The following is a 17,121-nucleotide window of genomic DNA, read 5'->3' on the forward strand; positions in this document are numbered from 1 at the left end:
ACCATTAGCTTCTAGCCACTTGCTAAGGCGCATATTTAAAATGTCTCAATATATTTTACAAGGCACACATAATAGCGAAATGCCTCTATATCCCAGAGCATCACGTGCATCACAGTCCGTTTTCTTGATTGGGTAGATGATGCTGTTTTGCCAGAGTTCAGGACACACACCATTTTCAAAACAAAAGGTCATCAAGGTAAAAAGAAGTTGTATGCACGTATTATTTTTAAGAGACTCAGCTGGGAGCAGGTCAATACCAGCAGACTTTCCACGTTTAGCGCGTGCCATCGCGCACTCGACTTCTTGGAAAGTGATCGGCGAATTGAGATCAGTTGTGTCATACGTTACATCACATGTCGCAAGACCATTGATGATTTCATCCCGGATGTTTTGATAGTGAATGTCATCGTGATTCGGCGATGTTGAGTCACCAAAAAGAGAGGAATAGTCTTGTTTCCATTTGTCCAGAACAACTGTTTTATCAGTACAAACATTGCCATTTAGCTCCACCTCCCAGGGAATCACAGTAGTCCTGTCGTTGGCGATACCAAGTTTACCGATCTTTCTCCAGAAACTCCGGGAATCATTGTCATTACACTTATCTAGTAATTTCTGTTGTTCAGATAACTGATGTTCACGCTTATGTTTTCGTAATAGTTTGTCAAAACATTTTCTCTCCACAACATACAATTCCCTGAGGCATTTACGCCTTCTGGTACATTTACAAGATAAAAAGTTCTTCTCACACTCACATGCCTTATCCCATTGAAGCTGCAGCTCCTCGCACCAGTATGGTTTATACTTGGACTTGGAGCTAGATCGAGTAAACGCTTTAGGTTTGGCAACCTTGTCCAGTTCTGAGTACATGAAATTTAGAAAATCCCTGTAAGCATCATTGATGTTTCTTGCTGTGGCAGGTTTTGTTTCAATATTTCTAATTACAGAGTTTATCCTTCCCAATAGTTCATTTTCCTGCAGAAACTGGTTGGAAATCTTATTGGCGTTGTACCGATCAGACTTGTTACTCGAGATAACGTCATATTTATCCTTGCTGGGAGGAAGCAACATTTCCCACGTAAGAACAGAATGATCGGGAATATTTACGGGGACGTTGGATCCATCAATGATGTCCGACATTTTTATCACATTAAAATCTTTAAAATACTGCAAATGCTCATGCGCAGTCATGACATAATCTACCACCGATGATCCGTTCCTGATGCATGTGTATTCCTGACTGCCCAGTCTACCGTTCAATACACACAAATTAGCTTCCACCAGGAAATCCAGGAACAGCTGACCATATAGGAATTATCTTTGTGATCAATTACCTCTCTCTCTGGTACTCCATCCACACCCTGAACATAGTCCAGGTGATTACTTATCCTGGCATTAAAATCACCACAGATACACAATATTCCTTCATGCTGGAATGGGTACAGCTTTTCGAGTAGCGTATTAAAGAATAATTCCGCATCATTTGCCTGGGTTGATCCCAGGGGTGGTAAATAGCAAACACACAGCACAATATTAAAACTATTATCACTGAATGGAATTAACTTTAGCCACATGATGTCGTCGTCTTCACGATCCAATACTTCCACTCTAAATGACTCTAGTAGAGAATTTCTTATAAAAACTCCAACTCCACCAGAGCCTCTCCTAGCACGTTTACTGATTTTTAACCTGTTATTTCCAAACCAGGTATACCCGTCTAGTGCAATACTTGCAGAGCCCTGTAGAAATGTGCCACAAACACCAAACACATCATAATTTAAATGACTAACTACATGTTCACGGAACTGACTATTATCCAGATCTCGTTGTGCCCAGCCCCCTACATTCCAGAGTCCAAGCCGCAAAGGATCCTAGGCTTTGTTTTTGTTAGCAACCAACCGGTTTCCATGGAAACGGAATGTTTTCTCTATTCCTATTTCCTTGATCAACGTTTGCATATTGGCCCTTGCAATAAGATCCTCGTTGGAAAGTGCACCGTCGATATACACCCGAGAAAAGTCTTTGGTATTCTTCAGATTCTTTTTATGCTTTAAGAGTTTATTTCTCTCTTCGTAGATGTTCAGTACACAAACAACCACACCCGGCTTCGTGTCAGTGCGAGTCTTACGAGTCGCACTCACAACCTGAACGTCTTTCAGTTTTAGTCCGTCCCTTATTACCTGATGTACTCTATTACAGAGCACCTTGGGGTCATCTGCTTCTCGTCTACCAATAGGCAGATTCCGAACAATGACACTTCGCTGTACTTCACTTACAGGGATGCCTCCGGCCTCCAGCTTCTCCAACCGATGCTCAACTGAAGCCAGCTGATTTGATTTACCTTCCGACGTGATTTCCAGCCGATTTAATTTCTCTGTTAGCATCTTTATCTGCACTTCAAAGTCATTTCTTATCCTCAACATTTCTTGCCTCAGAATGTCAGTCATTTTTTCGGTCACTCTCTTTTCGCTGTCCTTGAGCTCTTGACGAAGATCCGTGAAACTATTATGCATTATGCAATAGCGTTCATAAGCTCAAAGTTAGAAACTGCAGTGTTACTGTCCTGAGTGTCCTTATTTTCAGAAGCTGTCTCAAAAGCGTCATCTTTTATTATCTGTTTTTAGCTGCTGACGGTTTACAAAAAACACTCTTATTGCTTTCACTGGTGTTAGGCATCAGCACTGCCTGTACATATTCAGATGAGTCCATCAATGCGTTGTCTCCCATTTTCGAAATGTCACACTAAAAAATTCTCAAATATATATTTTTGAGCAAAACTTCACCAAAATATTGGTTGGGACTGTCAATAGTGATTACAAATAGCAGTAGCAACTTGTTTTTAAAGTACCTTGCACGTAGGATTAGTATATGACATCTAACGCCGGGGATAATAAAACCTTTACTGAGGACCTCAACACTTTCTACAGCCGCTTTGATTGTCACGACTTTACCAATGAGAGAGCTCAAGTTAGTGAAGCCGTACATGATAGTGAAAGTCGTATCCATATAATTAACATCTGAAAAGCAAAAGGACCTGACAACCTTGACGGCATTGTGTTGAAGGAGTGCAGACTTCAACTGTGTACAGTTTTCATTAGATTGTTTCAATTCTCAGTGAATACACACGTTATTCCTTCGGTCTGGAAAACATCAGCAATTGTACCAGTTCCTAAAAAGACACAAACTAAAGAACTCAACGACTACAGGCCAGTTGTTCTCACATCTATAGCAATGAAGTCGCTGGAACGCATCTTGTTGAGACATCTCCGTCAGGAAGTTGCCGATGTACTGGACCCGCTTCAGTTCGCCTACAGGTCAAGGAGAGGAGTTGTTGATGCCACACTGTCACTCCTTAATAATGTCTATAAACATTTAGAGACACCTAAGTTCAACATCAGGATCCTCTTCGTTGACTTTTCATCTGCGTTCAACACTATCCAGCCACATATCATGATACAGAAACTGTTAGACATGGGCGTTAACTCATACATCATCAAGTGGATCGAAAACTTTCTTGTGGACAGACAGCAGTACGTGAAAGTTAACGGGGCTGTATCGAGTAAACGGACCACCAACACTGGTGCACCACAAGGCTGTGTAATATCTTCTGTTCTTTTCACCCTCTACACTAATGATTGTGCAAGCTCGAATTCAACCTGTTCAATTGTAAAGTTCGCAGATGATGCAGCAATTGTCGGCAAACTGAACGACACTGATTCTGAAGAACTGTATAAAGAGGACATTAATCATTGTAAGACTTGGTGTGCAGAAAACCACTTACTCTTAAATGTCACAAAAACAAAGGAACTGAAAATTGACTTTCGGAGTAAACCCACAGAAATGCTTCCAGTGATAATCAACGGTGAATGTGTTGAGACAGTGTCAGAGTATAAGTATCTGGGAACCTTCATTGACTCTAAGCTGAACTGGAACTCTAACACTGAAGCTCTATACAAAAAGTGTCAACAACGTCTTCTTCTCATGCGTAAACTGAGATCTTTTAATGTTAACCCGTCTGTGATGTCATCTTTTTATGTAGCATTTATTCAGAGTATTTAAACATTTTCCTTCCATTGTTGGTACGGGTCTCTCTCAGTTCATCTCAAATCTAAAATAGACAAAATTGTTAACACTGCAAGTAAAATCGCTGGAGTCAGATTTGAATGTTTATCATCAATATATGAGCGGCAAATCGTGAATCAAGCTGTCAAAATCATATCTGACCGTACTCACTACTTAAATTCGGAATACAACCTCCTCCCTTCAGGCCGCCGCTACAACTGAAAACTAAGAGAGCCCGTACATCCTTTATTCCAAGTACCATATCTCTCTTAAACAAATGTGAAGATACCTAAATCAAAGAATTTATGTAAATATGTTTGGTATCTCTCTAATGTGTCAGTAGCTCTGCTGATGTAACACAAATTCCTGAAAAGGCATTAAAGTATTATTCTATTCTTCTATTCAAACACCTTTATATTTCTATTTACGTGGTTACTTTAGCATGCAACTTTAAAATTAAATATCTAATAAGGGCAATGCAGTATAAAAACGGGCTTGAAATCACCAGCAACTGACGGTAGATGTGTACTTACATTTCGCGACGACATTCACGTTGTCTTCACTGCGTTGTGCCCCGTAGCCCGCTGACACCATAACCTTGTATTTTTTGTCGGGGTCAAGGCCAGTGAGGTCATATGATGTGTCATCTTTGGGCACGGAGACCTCATGGACTGGCCCTGAATCCGACTGGTAGCTGACCAGTATAACTGTGCGTTCGTGGCAAGCAGGGGCGTGGTCCCACATAACACGGATAGATGTTGAAGACAATCGTTTGGTTCTCAGGTTTGAGGGTGGTAAGTCTGGTGAAAGATCAAAACATTTCTGAAACAGCTTTACTGTTGTTCCGTAAGATCAAGTTTTGCCTCTTTTTGCAAAATAGATTCATTACGGTACTTCAAGTCAGTCTACATCAAATTTGGAGGGACGTAAAGACGGGGTAGTATCAGCATTTGTTGATTACTTACAGGTCGTGGTACCGTTTAGTTCCAACAGCTTCGTTACCTATGAACAGAAATTGTCAGAATGAACACACCAGTGCAGTTTGGAATACGCGCCATCAGTGGCTCTTATGAGCTATGTCCATTGTATGTCTCTCCAATTAATTTCACCTTATCTGCACTTGCTTCAAACAAAGTATCTGGCCGATAATCAAGATTTATATTGACTGTAATAAAACAGGTCTTATAGTTACTTTGCGAAGTGTATGAAAGTACTTAAGAGCCCTGATTAAAAACACAAACAGATCTGCAAAACATCTGTCGACGCCCATTGGACAGTTGACATGTTTTGCAAAATCTCCAATCGATTGAAATCTGCACGGCATTTCATGAACCGGATGTCGATTTCGTTACGCAATTTTGATTGGACAATGCATAGACTCGTCAATGAGGCCAATACAAGTCAACTCCGTCTTGTATGGGAACTGGACTTTTAAAGTCAGTTACCTCCCTTATCTCGAGACTTTCACAGTCAGTTATGTCACTTCTCTCGAGACTTCTAAAGTCAGTTACGTCCCTACTCTCGAGACTTTTGAAGTCAGTTACGTCCCTTCTTTCAAGATTTTTGTAGTCAGTTACGTCCCTTGTCTCAAGATTTTTGTAGTCAGTTACGTCCCTTCTCTCACGAAGATGCTATGGAAATAAGGTATTGCTGACAGACGTATAGATAACACCCGTGCAATCTCTCGAAGAATGCCAATTTCCGGCAATCTTCTATGGATACTCACCACCTGTTCCTCATATGTGGAGCTCTTCAGCCCCGCCCTGTTGACAACGCGCACCTGCAGCCGAACCTGGGCAGTCGCTAGGGCGTTCTCGGCCACCATCAGCCAGCAGTTGCTGATGTAGACTTTGTTGATCCGTTTGTAACACACGTTCAGGGCGTTGGGGCAGTAGCAGTCGTGTACCCTGTCTGTGCAGTAAAGCGGCTGAAATAATAACATCATGTTTTATTCAATCACATATATCCCCATGCATATCAGACTAAGGAATGCCATTACCGTGAAGATCAGGGTTACCATGCTTGTCGTAAGAGGCATCAGCTTGTCGTAAGAACGATCAGGTGGTCAGTTTCGCTGATCATGACTTTGTAGATGCATATCATCGCATTCCTATTGCGTAGATCGATGTTGATGATGTCAGTCACTGGATTTTCTGGTCCCGACTCGATTACTTTAATACGCCGTCATATAGCTGGAATATTGCTGCGCGTGCTGTTCCTGAGGGAAATGCCTGAGGCTCCAGTCATGACAGAATTCTATAGAATGATTTATTATACTTAATAAAGATGCCTGAGTCGAATTGGTTCCAGAACTCATGAACAGTACAGTCAGTGAGTGAGTGAGTGAGTTTGTTTAGTTTTACGCTGCTTTTAGCAATGTTCCAGCAATATCACGGCGTTGGACAACAGAAATGGGCCACGTGGGGAATCAAACCCGGGTCTTGGGCGTATCGAGCGAACGCTTTAACCACTAGGTTACCATACCGCCCCGCATGAACACTATATGTAACGGGATCGGGTGGTCAGGTTCGCTGACCTGGCTGAACATATGTCATCATATCCTAAGTGCTCATGAGGTTGATTTACAGATCGTCGCCATAGAGCTGGATTATTGTTGACTGCGGCGTATTTCAACAAACTATTTCATGTCACTGTAAATGATATTTTCATCTTGGAAACCAACTGTTCATAAAATCACCATGGCATTGGCTTTTAAGCACTTTGGCCGATAACACAAAAACATATGACTCACGTGGATAGATGGAATGGATACATTGTTTGTTCTCAGAAGGCTGCCATCTTCTGTATTGAAGACCTTGACCTCAAGATGGTCGAGCCCACTCTCTGCATCGTGTGCGGTCACCGTTAAACTGCGAACAGAGAATGTTATATATAAAAGGTGAGGTGAGGTGAATTTGGGTTTATTTCGCTCATATGACGACGTGCATGCGTGTGTATGTGTATGTGCGACTGCTTGTACTAGCCCAGCCTGAAGCTGGTTTTATAGTGCTAGCCCACTGAGATACCATGCCGCAGGGAAGCATGAATACCCTACTCAGACACATTATACTGACTCCGAGCCGACCAGTCCTTGGTGTACCCATTAATGCCGAGCGTCAGGCAGGGACCAACAAGTACCATATTTAACGTCTTTTTGGTATGAAGCGGTCGGGGATGGAACCCGCGACCTTCCGCTCTCCGAGCGGACGCTCTAACCGCTACACCACGGAGGCGGTCTATATATAAAAGATAGTCTTTAGAGGTATGACTGGAAAGTCGAAAGATATATATGTTACTATGTACTTACATTGTAAATATCACTGCTGATACTTCAGCAATATACATGTAAACGTTGTTAATATACCACACCTTTGGTTTGTTGTTTTGTTTGTTTGTTTGTTGTTTCCCCTTTACATTTTGTAGCTCGTTCCATGTGTCAAACAGACGTTTTTCGTTGCACGGATACAAATTAACTGATAAACATAAGTTGATTTTAGGACGAAGAACACGGGCCAATAAACAGGAAATCAATTTGGAATTTTGCAAAAAATAATGAGTAATTAGAGATAGAAATATTATAATAGTTGTAAAGAGAAAGTCCTATTATCTTTGATACTGTAACACGAAATGAAGCTCATAACATGAAAAAATATATAAAGAATCAATACATTCTGAATGAAAATGTGAAAAATACTTTCTTAAAAATCTGAACATGCGAACTTAACACAGATCTTAGATTCTACAATAGTTCTGCAAAAGAGGGTCACTCTGCAGTCAGGCCAAGTTACAATCTCCTTTCTCTTACCCGGAACTGAAGGGAATGTTGGATTTTTCATTTTTGTGGAATGCCATCAAAGTGAACTGTGGTTCGGTGAAGTCGTAGGTTACACTTGTCGAGTCGACTTTCCTGTTGTCAAGGATGTCCCGGGCTCTTACCCACACAGTAACTGTGGTTCCGCTTGTTACACCAGCTGAAGGACAAAAGACTCGTATGGTATTGGTAACGCAAACACGTCCAGTATATGCATAATTTGTAAAGAAATGTCCCGCTGAACCGACCCGTGAAGATCCGGGGTAGAATAGGTCTTCAGCAACCTATGCTTGCTACAATAGGCGACTATGCTTGTCGTAAGAGGCGACTAACGGGATCGGGTGGTCAGGCTTGCTGACTTGGTTGACACATGTCATCGGTTCCCAATTGCGCAGATCGATGCTCATGCTGTTGATCACTGGATTGTCTGGTCCAGACTCGATTATTTACAGACCGCCGCCATATAGCTGTAATATTGCTGAGTGTGGCGTTAATCTAAACTCACTCACTCACTCACTCCTGCTGAACCATATCATTTTATCAAATACACATACATTAACTTTTTGTCTTATTTGTGTCATGAAATCCGTAAAAGAACAGATGAATTGTTTAATGAATTGTGCTGGTTATTTCCAGAGGTTATCTGTCCACAAACACTGGACAATGCCAACACGAATAACTTATGACCCCCTCACATGCCCGAGTACCTTCAGATGCACACTATGAATTAAAACGAAAACGGGTCTTTTGCGTCACACATTTGACCAGACGCAAAAGTTTAAATATCATTTGTCCGACCTTACGAAAACACTACTAACCAACAATAACATTACAGAATACTACCAACCAACTGTTGACTGCTTTGTTGTGTTCAGACCGGAGATATCATTCCAGTTTACTGGTGTGTGAAGCGGTCTGCCTCCACTCTTGTTGACGGCATGCGTCCACTCAAACCTCACAATGCCACGTACATTGGGGATAGCCGCTCTGGTTCTTCTGCCATAATGATCATCATTTGTATGAGGTACTTCCTTGTAGATGGGTGGGTCTTCTACAACCTTCACACGGAAGGGGAGGATGCTGTTCAGGAATTTACCACTTTCATGGACGTAGTTCAGAAAATGATCTTGCCAGTTGGTGACTAGTGGCGTGGAGGCATCGGTCATCCACTGGAAGCCATGGTCTTGCACTGCTGATGATATGTACAGGGCATGGTCTGGATCAGTCGTAACAGATGACTCCTTGTCGTATAGAGCAAACCTTCTCATGTATACAGAGTTATTGGCCTTGTCGGCTGCTTCAAGGACGAAGGAATACATCCCTGGTCTGTCTGGGGCATAGGGAAGAGGATAGGAAATTGGATCGGTGTGGTCAACTTGTCTGTGAACAACAGGTCTCAACTTGTCAACTTCCATCAAGCTTCCGTTCGGACTGGGTTCAAGTTTGAAGGCTTCCCATGTGTACTTGTCCAATCCAGATTGTAAATCTCTCCAACCATCCCATTTTATGTTGATTGGTTGCTATTTAAGGACAAAGAAAACCAATGCAACTCATCCATCATCTAAAAATATACCGTGAAGCTAAACTCTTAGAGACATGCTGATCCAAAGTTTCACAAATGTAGAATATTTCTTGAAAGCTAATTCACATCGCATAGACAACATTTTTCAGTGAAATCAGTATGTAAATATCAGAATATTTTGTAAATACTGCTCTTGCAAAAACATAATATATGTCATAACATGCACAGGCTGTAATGAACAGTATATTGGTCAATCAGAAAATTTAAGAGCCCGGGTTCGTGTCCACAAACAACAAATAAAGTGTCGTGAAACCCGACGTATCCCACTGAGTGAACATCTAGATGTCTGTGCGAAAGGAAACGTTGTTAAATTTACAATATTTCCTTTTTATCAAGTTCAAAATTCGGACAAAGTAAAACGAATTTTAAAAGAACACTACTTCACAGACAAGTTCAAACCAATGTTAAACCATTGCAAGCTGTGACCTTGTCGCTCTAGAATGTTGTCTCTATTGTGACGTCACAATATATATGTAATGACGTCATACTGTAACCGCTATAATCTCCCTGAAGAGTAAAGAACGAAACATGTTGGAGAAAAAGGCATTCTGTTTTTATTTATCTATGTAATATATATATATAACTCTGTAGTTATGCATGCAATGAAAACTGTTTCATATTGTAAAATGGTTAGAAAACAAACGACATTTTGATAACAAAGGGAGGAATGAACGAGTTCTCATGTAAGGCTCTTGATGGAGATGAACATTATTACTCAAACAAGACACCTTTAGAACATCTGATTATTTCATATCACTATAATCAGTCATTGCATGCAAGGGTGCGGTGGGGTAGCCTCGTGGTTCAAGCGTTGGTTTGTCACCTCGAATACCCGGGTTCGAAAATCCCAATTCTGGTGTCCCCTGCAGTGATATTGCTTGAATATTGTTAAAAGTGGCGTAAAACTAAACTCACTCACTCACACATTGCATGCAGGATTAACTGTTTACTGGCTAAGGATATATTATAGTATTACTTACTTTTGTGAATTCTGGGTGAACCTGAAAGGCATCATTGGGGTCGTTGTACACAGGTTTAGTCATGTCAAGGTGGAAAGATACAGTGCTGGTAGCCTGAGTGCCGGTATAGTGCTGCGTGGCTGAAGCGCTTAATCCGGTCAGTCTTCGATAGCCACCACTTGAAACGTGGAAGGTCAACTTTAACCTGAACAGAAACAGTTTGTCTTCGATCATAAATTGGAATAAACATGTATATGACGATTACCATGAAAGTGATATGGGGGATATGTAAAATGAACCACAAAAGAAACGTCGCTTTTCAGAACCAAAATGCAAGATTTTGTTCACACAAAATGGTGTTTTATATTATGATTGTATCGTTTTATTAACATGTTTTTCAATCAAAATTGACAGTTATTACCAACATCAGTGTGTTTTCGGATGAAAAACCATATCGACCAAACGCACCTAAAATGGCAGACGTGGTAAAAGGTTCCGTATGACATTCGTGAAAATGAAAATGCACGTGCATATAGTGACAATCCTACCAATGAAAATGAGTCCTAAACTCGCCTGAAATCATTTTTTGTTTTGACACAATCGCCATGGCACGACTTACGAGAGATCAGAGGAACCAAGTCTTGGGACGATTGCAAGTTGGCCAGACTGCATGGAGGGTAGCCAATCATTTTAATGTTCCTGTTTAATGTTCAGTCTGCCGACAGCAGGAGCGGTATCAGGTCACTAACAGCATCCAAGACCGTCCACGCAGTGGGCGACCTTCAGTCACATCACAACGTCAAGGCCGACACCATCTGCAGGATCGCTTCCCCAGAGCGACGGAAACAGCACGCCAGACCATTGGGACCCACAACAGACCCATCAATGCCGATACAGTGCATCGACGTTTGCGCGGGAGAAACCTCTGCTGTCACAGACCATATCGTAGTCCTGTCCTCACCGCTAATCATCACTAAAACCGACTGCAATGGGCAACTCAGCATCGAAATTTGCGTTATCGACAATTGAGAACTGTGCTTTTATCTCATGAAAGCCGATACTGTGCTTCGACGGTCGATGGCAGAGTGAGAGTATGGTGAAAGCGTGCATGGGGAACTGTTTTCCAATAGAGTATTGTTGAAAGAGACTTATGGGGTGGTCCAAGCATCATGGTGTGGGGCGCAATCGGTCTGAACCAGATAGTTAGCACCGTGTTGTTCAAGAATCTCGGTCCAGGATGAGCAATTGACGTGACAGCTGCTTGCTATATTGACCAAGTCATTAGACCCCACGTTTTACCACATTTTAGACATTACAGAAATCACATCTTCCAGCAAGACAAAGCTCGTGCCCACACTGCCAGAGTAACATTGGGCTTCCTAAGACAACATGGCATCCAAACCCCACAATAGCCTGCACTCAGTCTTGATTTGAGTCCAATAGAACACCTTTGTACAAACGATGCAACGCTTTCATCGATGCGCATAGAGACCACACACAATACTGACTTTCGGGTATCTTACTGGTACCTTTTTTGGTCATTTTGTTTGTGTGAACTCTAAATGTGATTCCCGAAATGTGTTAACCATAATTGTCAAGTTTGAACTCAATCCTCCGTTTTGATTGTTAATTTGAGTGAGTTAAAGTGTGTGCTGTAAGAAACCGGTATCAGTGCGACATTTCTTTTGTGGTTCAGTATATATGTAGTATTAGTAAAATTTATATATTTTCTATATTTGCATACTTATCCTGCAATTCCTACTTTCTGTATTTATTGTTTACGACTCGAAACGAAGAACTGCGATCAGTTCCTGGACCCTGTTCCCGAAAGCGATCGTAGCTCTGCGACAGTTGTAAGCGTATGTTAAAGTATGGGAGTTACGATCATCTTAGCGCTACGATCGTTTTGAGGAACGGGACCCTGGTCTCGAACGATCATTCGTCTGCACACGCGTCGCTGATTATTGCTTTTCGCACGCCTCGTCCTCGTAAGACATGTGGTTTGCCCGATTGATTGTATCCTGTGGGTTTGTGTTTATTCATAAAGAATTTTGTAGTTGTTTTCCTTTGTCCTACGGAAAATGTACGTATTACGCTTCTCTTTCGTTTAGACAAATAGTACTGCTGTAGTGATGGTGTGTGCTTATGTCAACGTGTAGATATGTGTCTACAGGGGAACTGGCTCGGAATTAAGACGGAGTGTACGTTGACGAAGACGAAGGAAGACGTTGAGTTCAAACTTCTTTAGTTGACTATAAAATACATGATAAACAAACTCAGCAGCTCACCATCCCCTAAAGAAATTGACCTTCTGCCTTGTCTTTCTTCCTACGAAACACAAACACGACGACGTCAGGAAAAGAGTTGTTCCGGAAAAAAGGAAGATAAACTCTAGTTCACGCTTTTAACTGCATTTCCCTAAAGCTACCAATGCTTCAAAATCCAGTGGTCTTTTCCCATTTAAGTCTGTATGTCTTTACCCGTGAAGGTCCGCGTTATATTGATCTTCAGTAACCCATGCTTGTCGTAAAGGGGCGACTAACGGGATCAGGTGGTTTGGCTGACTGGAATATTGCTGCGTACGGCGTAAAACTAAACTCACTCACTCTATATGTCTTATATGCGAATTACTACTGATTGATCGTCGCTCGCTGTCAGCTCTTATTTCATGGAGAACAGCGCCTTTCCATCAACACCGCGCACTGGAGGACACTGACTGAGCTGGGTTTGATAAAAAAGGACGAGCTTTATGGATGAACATCTTTATTCAGGTGATGTGATGTTTCGATTCATATTCTTGTATTGTTGTCAAGCAGACATGAATAGGGTGGAAAACCGGGTTATATATGCAGTACATAATTAACAAAAAGGATAAGAAGACAATTGAGAAGTGCAGTAATAATGTGATGACAAGGGATTACATCTAGAAGCCGGTGGGTTGTACAGAGCAGGAAAAGCTGCGCCTTATTGCCAACCTCGACCCTGAGTTATTCTCCTCATTACGAACTGCTGGGACGACCGCAAACAAGAAACTCGACGCATCTACTAAGACATTGCGTAAGTGGTCCAAGACCATGCTGAGATTCCAAGTGGGTGGTTGAAACTTCGAAATTCCAATGACAAAACATTATTCACTTTAAATAACTCTTAAAGTGAAGAATTCGTGTAATCTTCCTGCCATACCACTGGTTGGATTTTAAATGAATAGGTTGAAAATATTTGAAGAACCCAAGAAACGTGAGACTATAACATCTCTATCAAATTGAAAATGTAAGCACAATGTTTTAAGATCAAAGTTGATCATTTGTATATCAATATATGATTGTGAAACTCTTAATACATAGTAAAGGGGATATATAAATGAAATAACCTTGAGAAAAGCCCCACACAAATAGATCCAAATAGGCAAACTTTATGGATAATAACAGTTACTTCTTTATTACGAGAGTGCCACGTTTCGATACAGGTTCTTGTAATGTTGTCAAGCAGTCATTTCTGGTTGACAACGGTACACGAATCTGTATCAAAACGTCGCACGAAACGTGATGAATCTACGCAAACCGATCTCGTTAAATCGCCTCTTACACAAGCATAGCTTACTGTAGATCACCTTACGAGGATCTTCTCAGGTCGGGTCAGTGATGATAACAATCGATAGGGGGACGACTCTTCTTGGAGGTTAGGGAAAGGAGCGAGTGTTGACGAATGCTCACCATCACGTCATGACTTTTTTGACAAGAAACAAATATTATCAACACGTTGCCAAATAGACATGTTGAGGGTATTGTTCAAGGAATGGGATGAAACCGACAACGATGTCTGAGAACGCACTTCCGTATACCTAGAGATAACATTGATGTATTTCATCGATTTCATATATCATTCATGTTTCATCTCTACTGAATAGATCACTGGATTGTCTGGTCCAGACTCGATTATTTGCAGACCGCCGCCATAAGGCTGGACTATTGTTGAGTGCGGCTTAAAACTCAACTCATTTAATCTCTACTGAATATTCCCTGAAGATCCGTTAGATGTCTTCAGCAACCCATGCTTGTCGTAAGAAGCGATCGGGTGGTCAGACACGCTGACTTGGTTGACACTAGTGGTGGTCCGATTAATTGAAATAATCGAAGATTGGTCGTAGTGACTAAACGACCAAGCAATCGATCACAATTTCTCATAATCGAACACGAACTATTCTGGAACACTTGTTTTCATTAACAATATTTTTCACATGGTTGGTTGTGTCTGTTACATTTCGTAAGCATTACAAGCTCGTTTCCAGTCATGATTGAATTTATCTTAAAGATTCCAAGAAATTTATGTTCCTAACATACTAGTCATCCTTTAAAGATGTGAAATTTTGCCAAAAGAACTACTTGTTTTTTTCCTTATTTTTATGTGCATTAACAAATTTCATAAATGACGCTTACCAATTTTTTTCGATGATTGATCGGTAGTAATGAACCAATCATCAATTATGAGATTTTAACCAATTCCCAACACTAGTTGACACATGTCATCGCATTCCAAATGTGTAGATCGATGCCAATGATGATGATCACTGGATTGTCTGGTCCATATGGCCGCCATATAGCTGGTATATTGCCGCACGGCGTTAAACAACAACCGAACCAAACGAAACTCTACTGAATAACGATACTACAGACAGTGAGAGATACCTCTAGATTATTTTAAGGGACCTACCTCTCGCCCTCATTCAAACGGGAGATATCATTTTTCGTAAAAGAGCATTGGACCATCTCCTTCGGATTCTCGGGGTCAACGGCTTCATCACATGGAAACTCATCGTCTTCAGATCCTAAAGTGGGTCCACCTAAACGTTGAGAAACGAAGATTGACTGTAGGGAAAGACGTCTGATAATAATTTAATCAATTAAATTGAATTGCATTTAACAATGCTGAATATATTTTAAACTTTCGTTTTATTGTCATCGATTCAGTACGCCTTATAACCACCTTTCCTATTGTGTAGAAATATCTCTTTGATTCCACGTGCGTTTAAAACAGGATTACTTACCAATTTAATTGAACATTGTTTTCATTAGAAAAGTCATGTGTCTCATATCTACGATAATAATAAGTATGATACCCACAGAGTGTTGATGGTTAAACAGTTCAGTTGTCACGGCTAGTTCAATTCCCCAAGTAGCCAATTTCAAGTCTAGTGCAGCAATGTTAGTGGAATGCTGCTAGATGCGTACTAAAATCACCCGGAAATGACACGACATTAGAAACCTGCTCCCTTTCGCGACAAACCAAGCAACCCATTCTGTGTAACAAATTGTGTATGGAATTACTAACTCAGCTTGAAATAGGCTCTGGCAATCCCCGTCTTGGCATCCCTGATGTAGTTAGGGGGGTATAGTAGATCTGGGCCTTTAAACATAGCCCCAGCAGTCACGTTCAGCTTGTTGAGTTTTTGGCGGTTTGTCCACACTTTGACCTCCTCTGTCTTGCCTGTTGCATCCGCTATAAATCCAAAGATCTCTCTCTTTGTATCACCGTCATATCCCCAGTAGGAAAACTGTGCCGTCATCTGTGTGACCTCCGGCGTTTGGTTATCATCCACTGTTATGTCAAATGGAATAAATTAAACATTAATGTCCTCATGTATTATTGGTTGGTTGGTTTGTTGTTTACACCGCACTCAGTAATAATCCTGCTTATTTATGTGGCAGATGTTTGTAAATTATCGAGCCTGGATGAGACAATCGTGTGATCAACAGCATGAGCATCCATTTACACAATGAGGATACGACCACCCAGTCCCTTTAGTCGCCCCTTACGACAAGCATGGGTTACTGAAGACCAATTCTAAACCGGATCTTCACGGGTCACCTTATGTTTTACTAGTTTGGTAATTAACACTATGTCCTAAGATGTATTTTCCCACATGGGTACAATATGTGAAGCCCATTTCTGGTGTCCCCCGCCGTGATATTACTGGAATATTCCTAAAAGCGGCGTCAAACAAACTCACTCACTTTAAGGTGAACTGAGGTGAAATGGGGTTTAACGTCGTACTTAAGATTATTTCGCTCATATGATGACTTGCATGCGTGTGTATGTGTGGTTGCTTGTACTAGCCCAGACTTAAGCTAGTTTTATAGAGATAGCTCACTGAGATACCATGCTGCAGTTAAGTATGAATACCCACCCAGATACATTACACTGCTTCCGAGCCGACAAGTCCTTGTTATACCCATTAATGCTGAGCGCTAGACAGGAACCAACAAGTACCATATTTTAACGTATTTTGGTATGACGCGGTCGGGGATCGAACCCGCGACCTTCCGCTCTCCGGGCGGACGTTCTAACCACTACACCACGGAGGCGGACTCTCTCTGAGGTGTAAATCATGGAAGAGAAAATGATTGCAATTGCTTCCCTTTAGATCGAGTAAAACTGACAAAGACACTTTGTCCTATAATTGCAAATGCGCAAATTCAGTTAAAGCAAAGAATACAACTCAATTTCCACATCATTTCTGCTAAGAGTTGAGCCCATTATGACATTCCGACCATATGAAATGATTCTTAGTAGTATGTGATTTTAAATGTGACTACAGAATGGTAATGATACGAAGTGTTCACATATGCGTGTCCTGCCGCACCTGTAACGTCACCGGTCATAAACACAAGCAAAGGCAAATCAATCGTTCAAGAAAACAAACACGAGACCAT

At 41.3% G+C, this 17,121-nt stretch overlaps 1 protein-coding gene across 1 annotated transcript in view; it reads right to left on the reverse strand.

The window, feature by feature from the left end:
• Nucleotides 1–4,545: 4,545 nt before the first annotated feature.
• Nucleotides 4,546–17,121, reverse strand: part of LOC124266311 — a 39,449-nt gene continuing 26,873 nt past the window's right edge. The window contains exons 6-14 of the mRNA XM_046701122.1: nucleotides 15,740–16,006; nucleotides 15,122–15,251; nucleotides 10,433–10,616; nucleotides 8,718–9,390; nucleotides 7,865–8,030; nucleotides 6,812–6,929; nucleotides 5,786–5,986; nucleotides 5,025–5,061; nucleotides 4,546–4,859 (exon numbers count right to left, since the gene is read on the reverse strand). Of these exons, the coding sequence (XP_046557078.1) occupies nucleotides 4,561–4,859; nucleotides 5,025–5,061; nucleotides 5,786–5,986; nucleotides 6,812–6,929; nucleotides 7,865–8,030; nucleotides 8,718–9,390; nucleotides 10,433–10,616; nucleotides 15,122–15,251; nucleotides 15,740–16,006 (2,075 nt within the window). The 3' untranslated portion in view covers nucleotides 4,546–4,560. The remainder of the gene's footprint in view (nucleotides 4,860–5,024; nucleotides 5,062–5,785; nucleotides 5,987–6,811; nucleotides 6,930–7,864; nucleotides 8,031–8,717; nucleotides 9,391–10,432; nucleotides 10,617–15,121; nucleotides 15,252–15,739; nucleotides 16,007–17,121) is intronic.

Source organism: Haliotis rubra, unplaced genomic scaffold, assembly GCF_003918875.1.
Source record: "Haliotis rubra isolate DU_JTF1 unplaced genomic scaffold, ASM391887v1 Scf1247, whole genome shotgun sequence".
NCBI lineage: Eukaryota > Metazoa > Mollusca > Gastropoda > Lepetellida > Haliotidae > Haliotis > Haliotis rubra.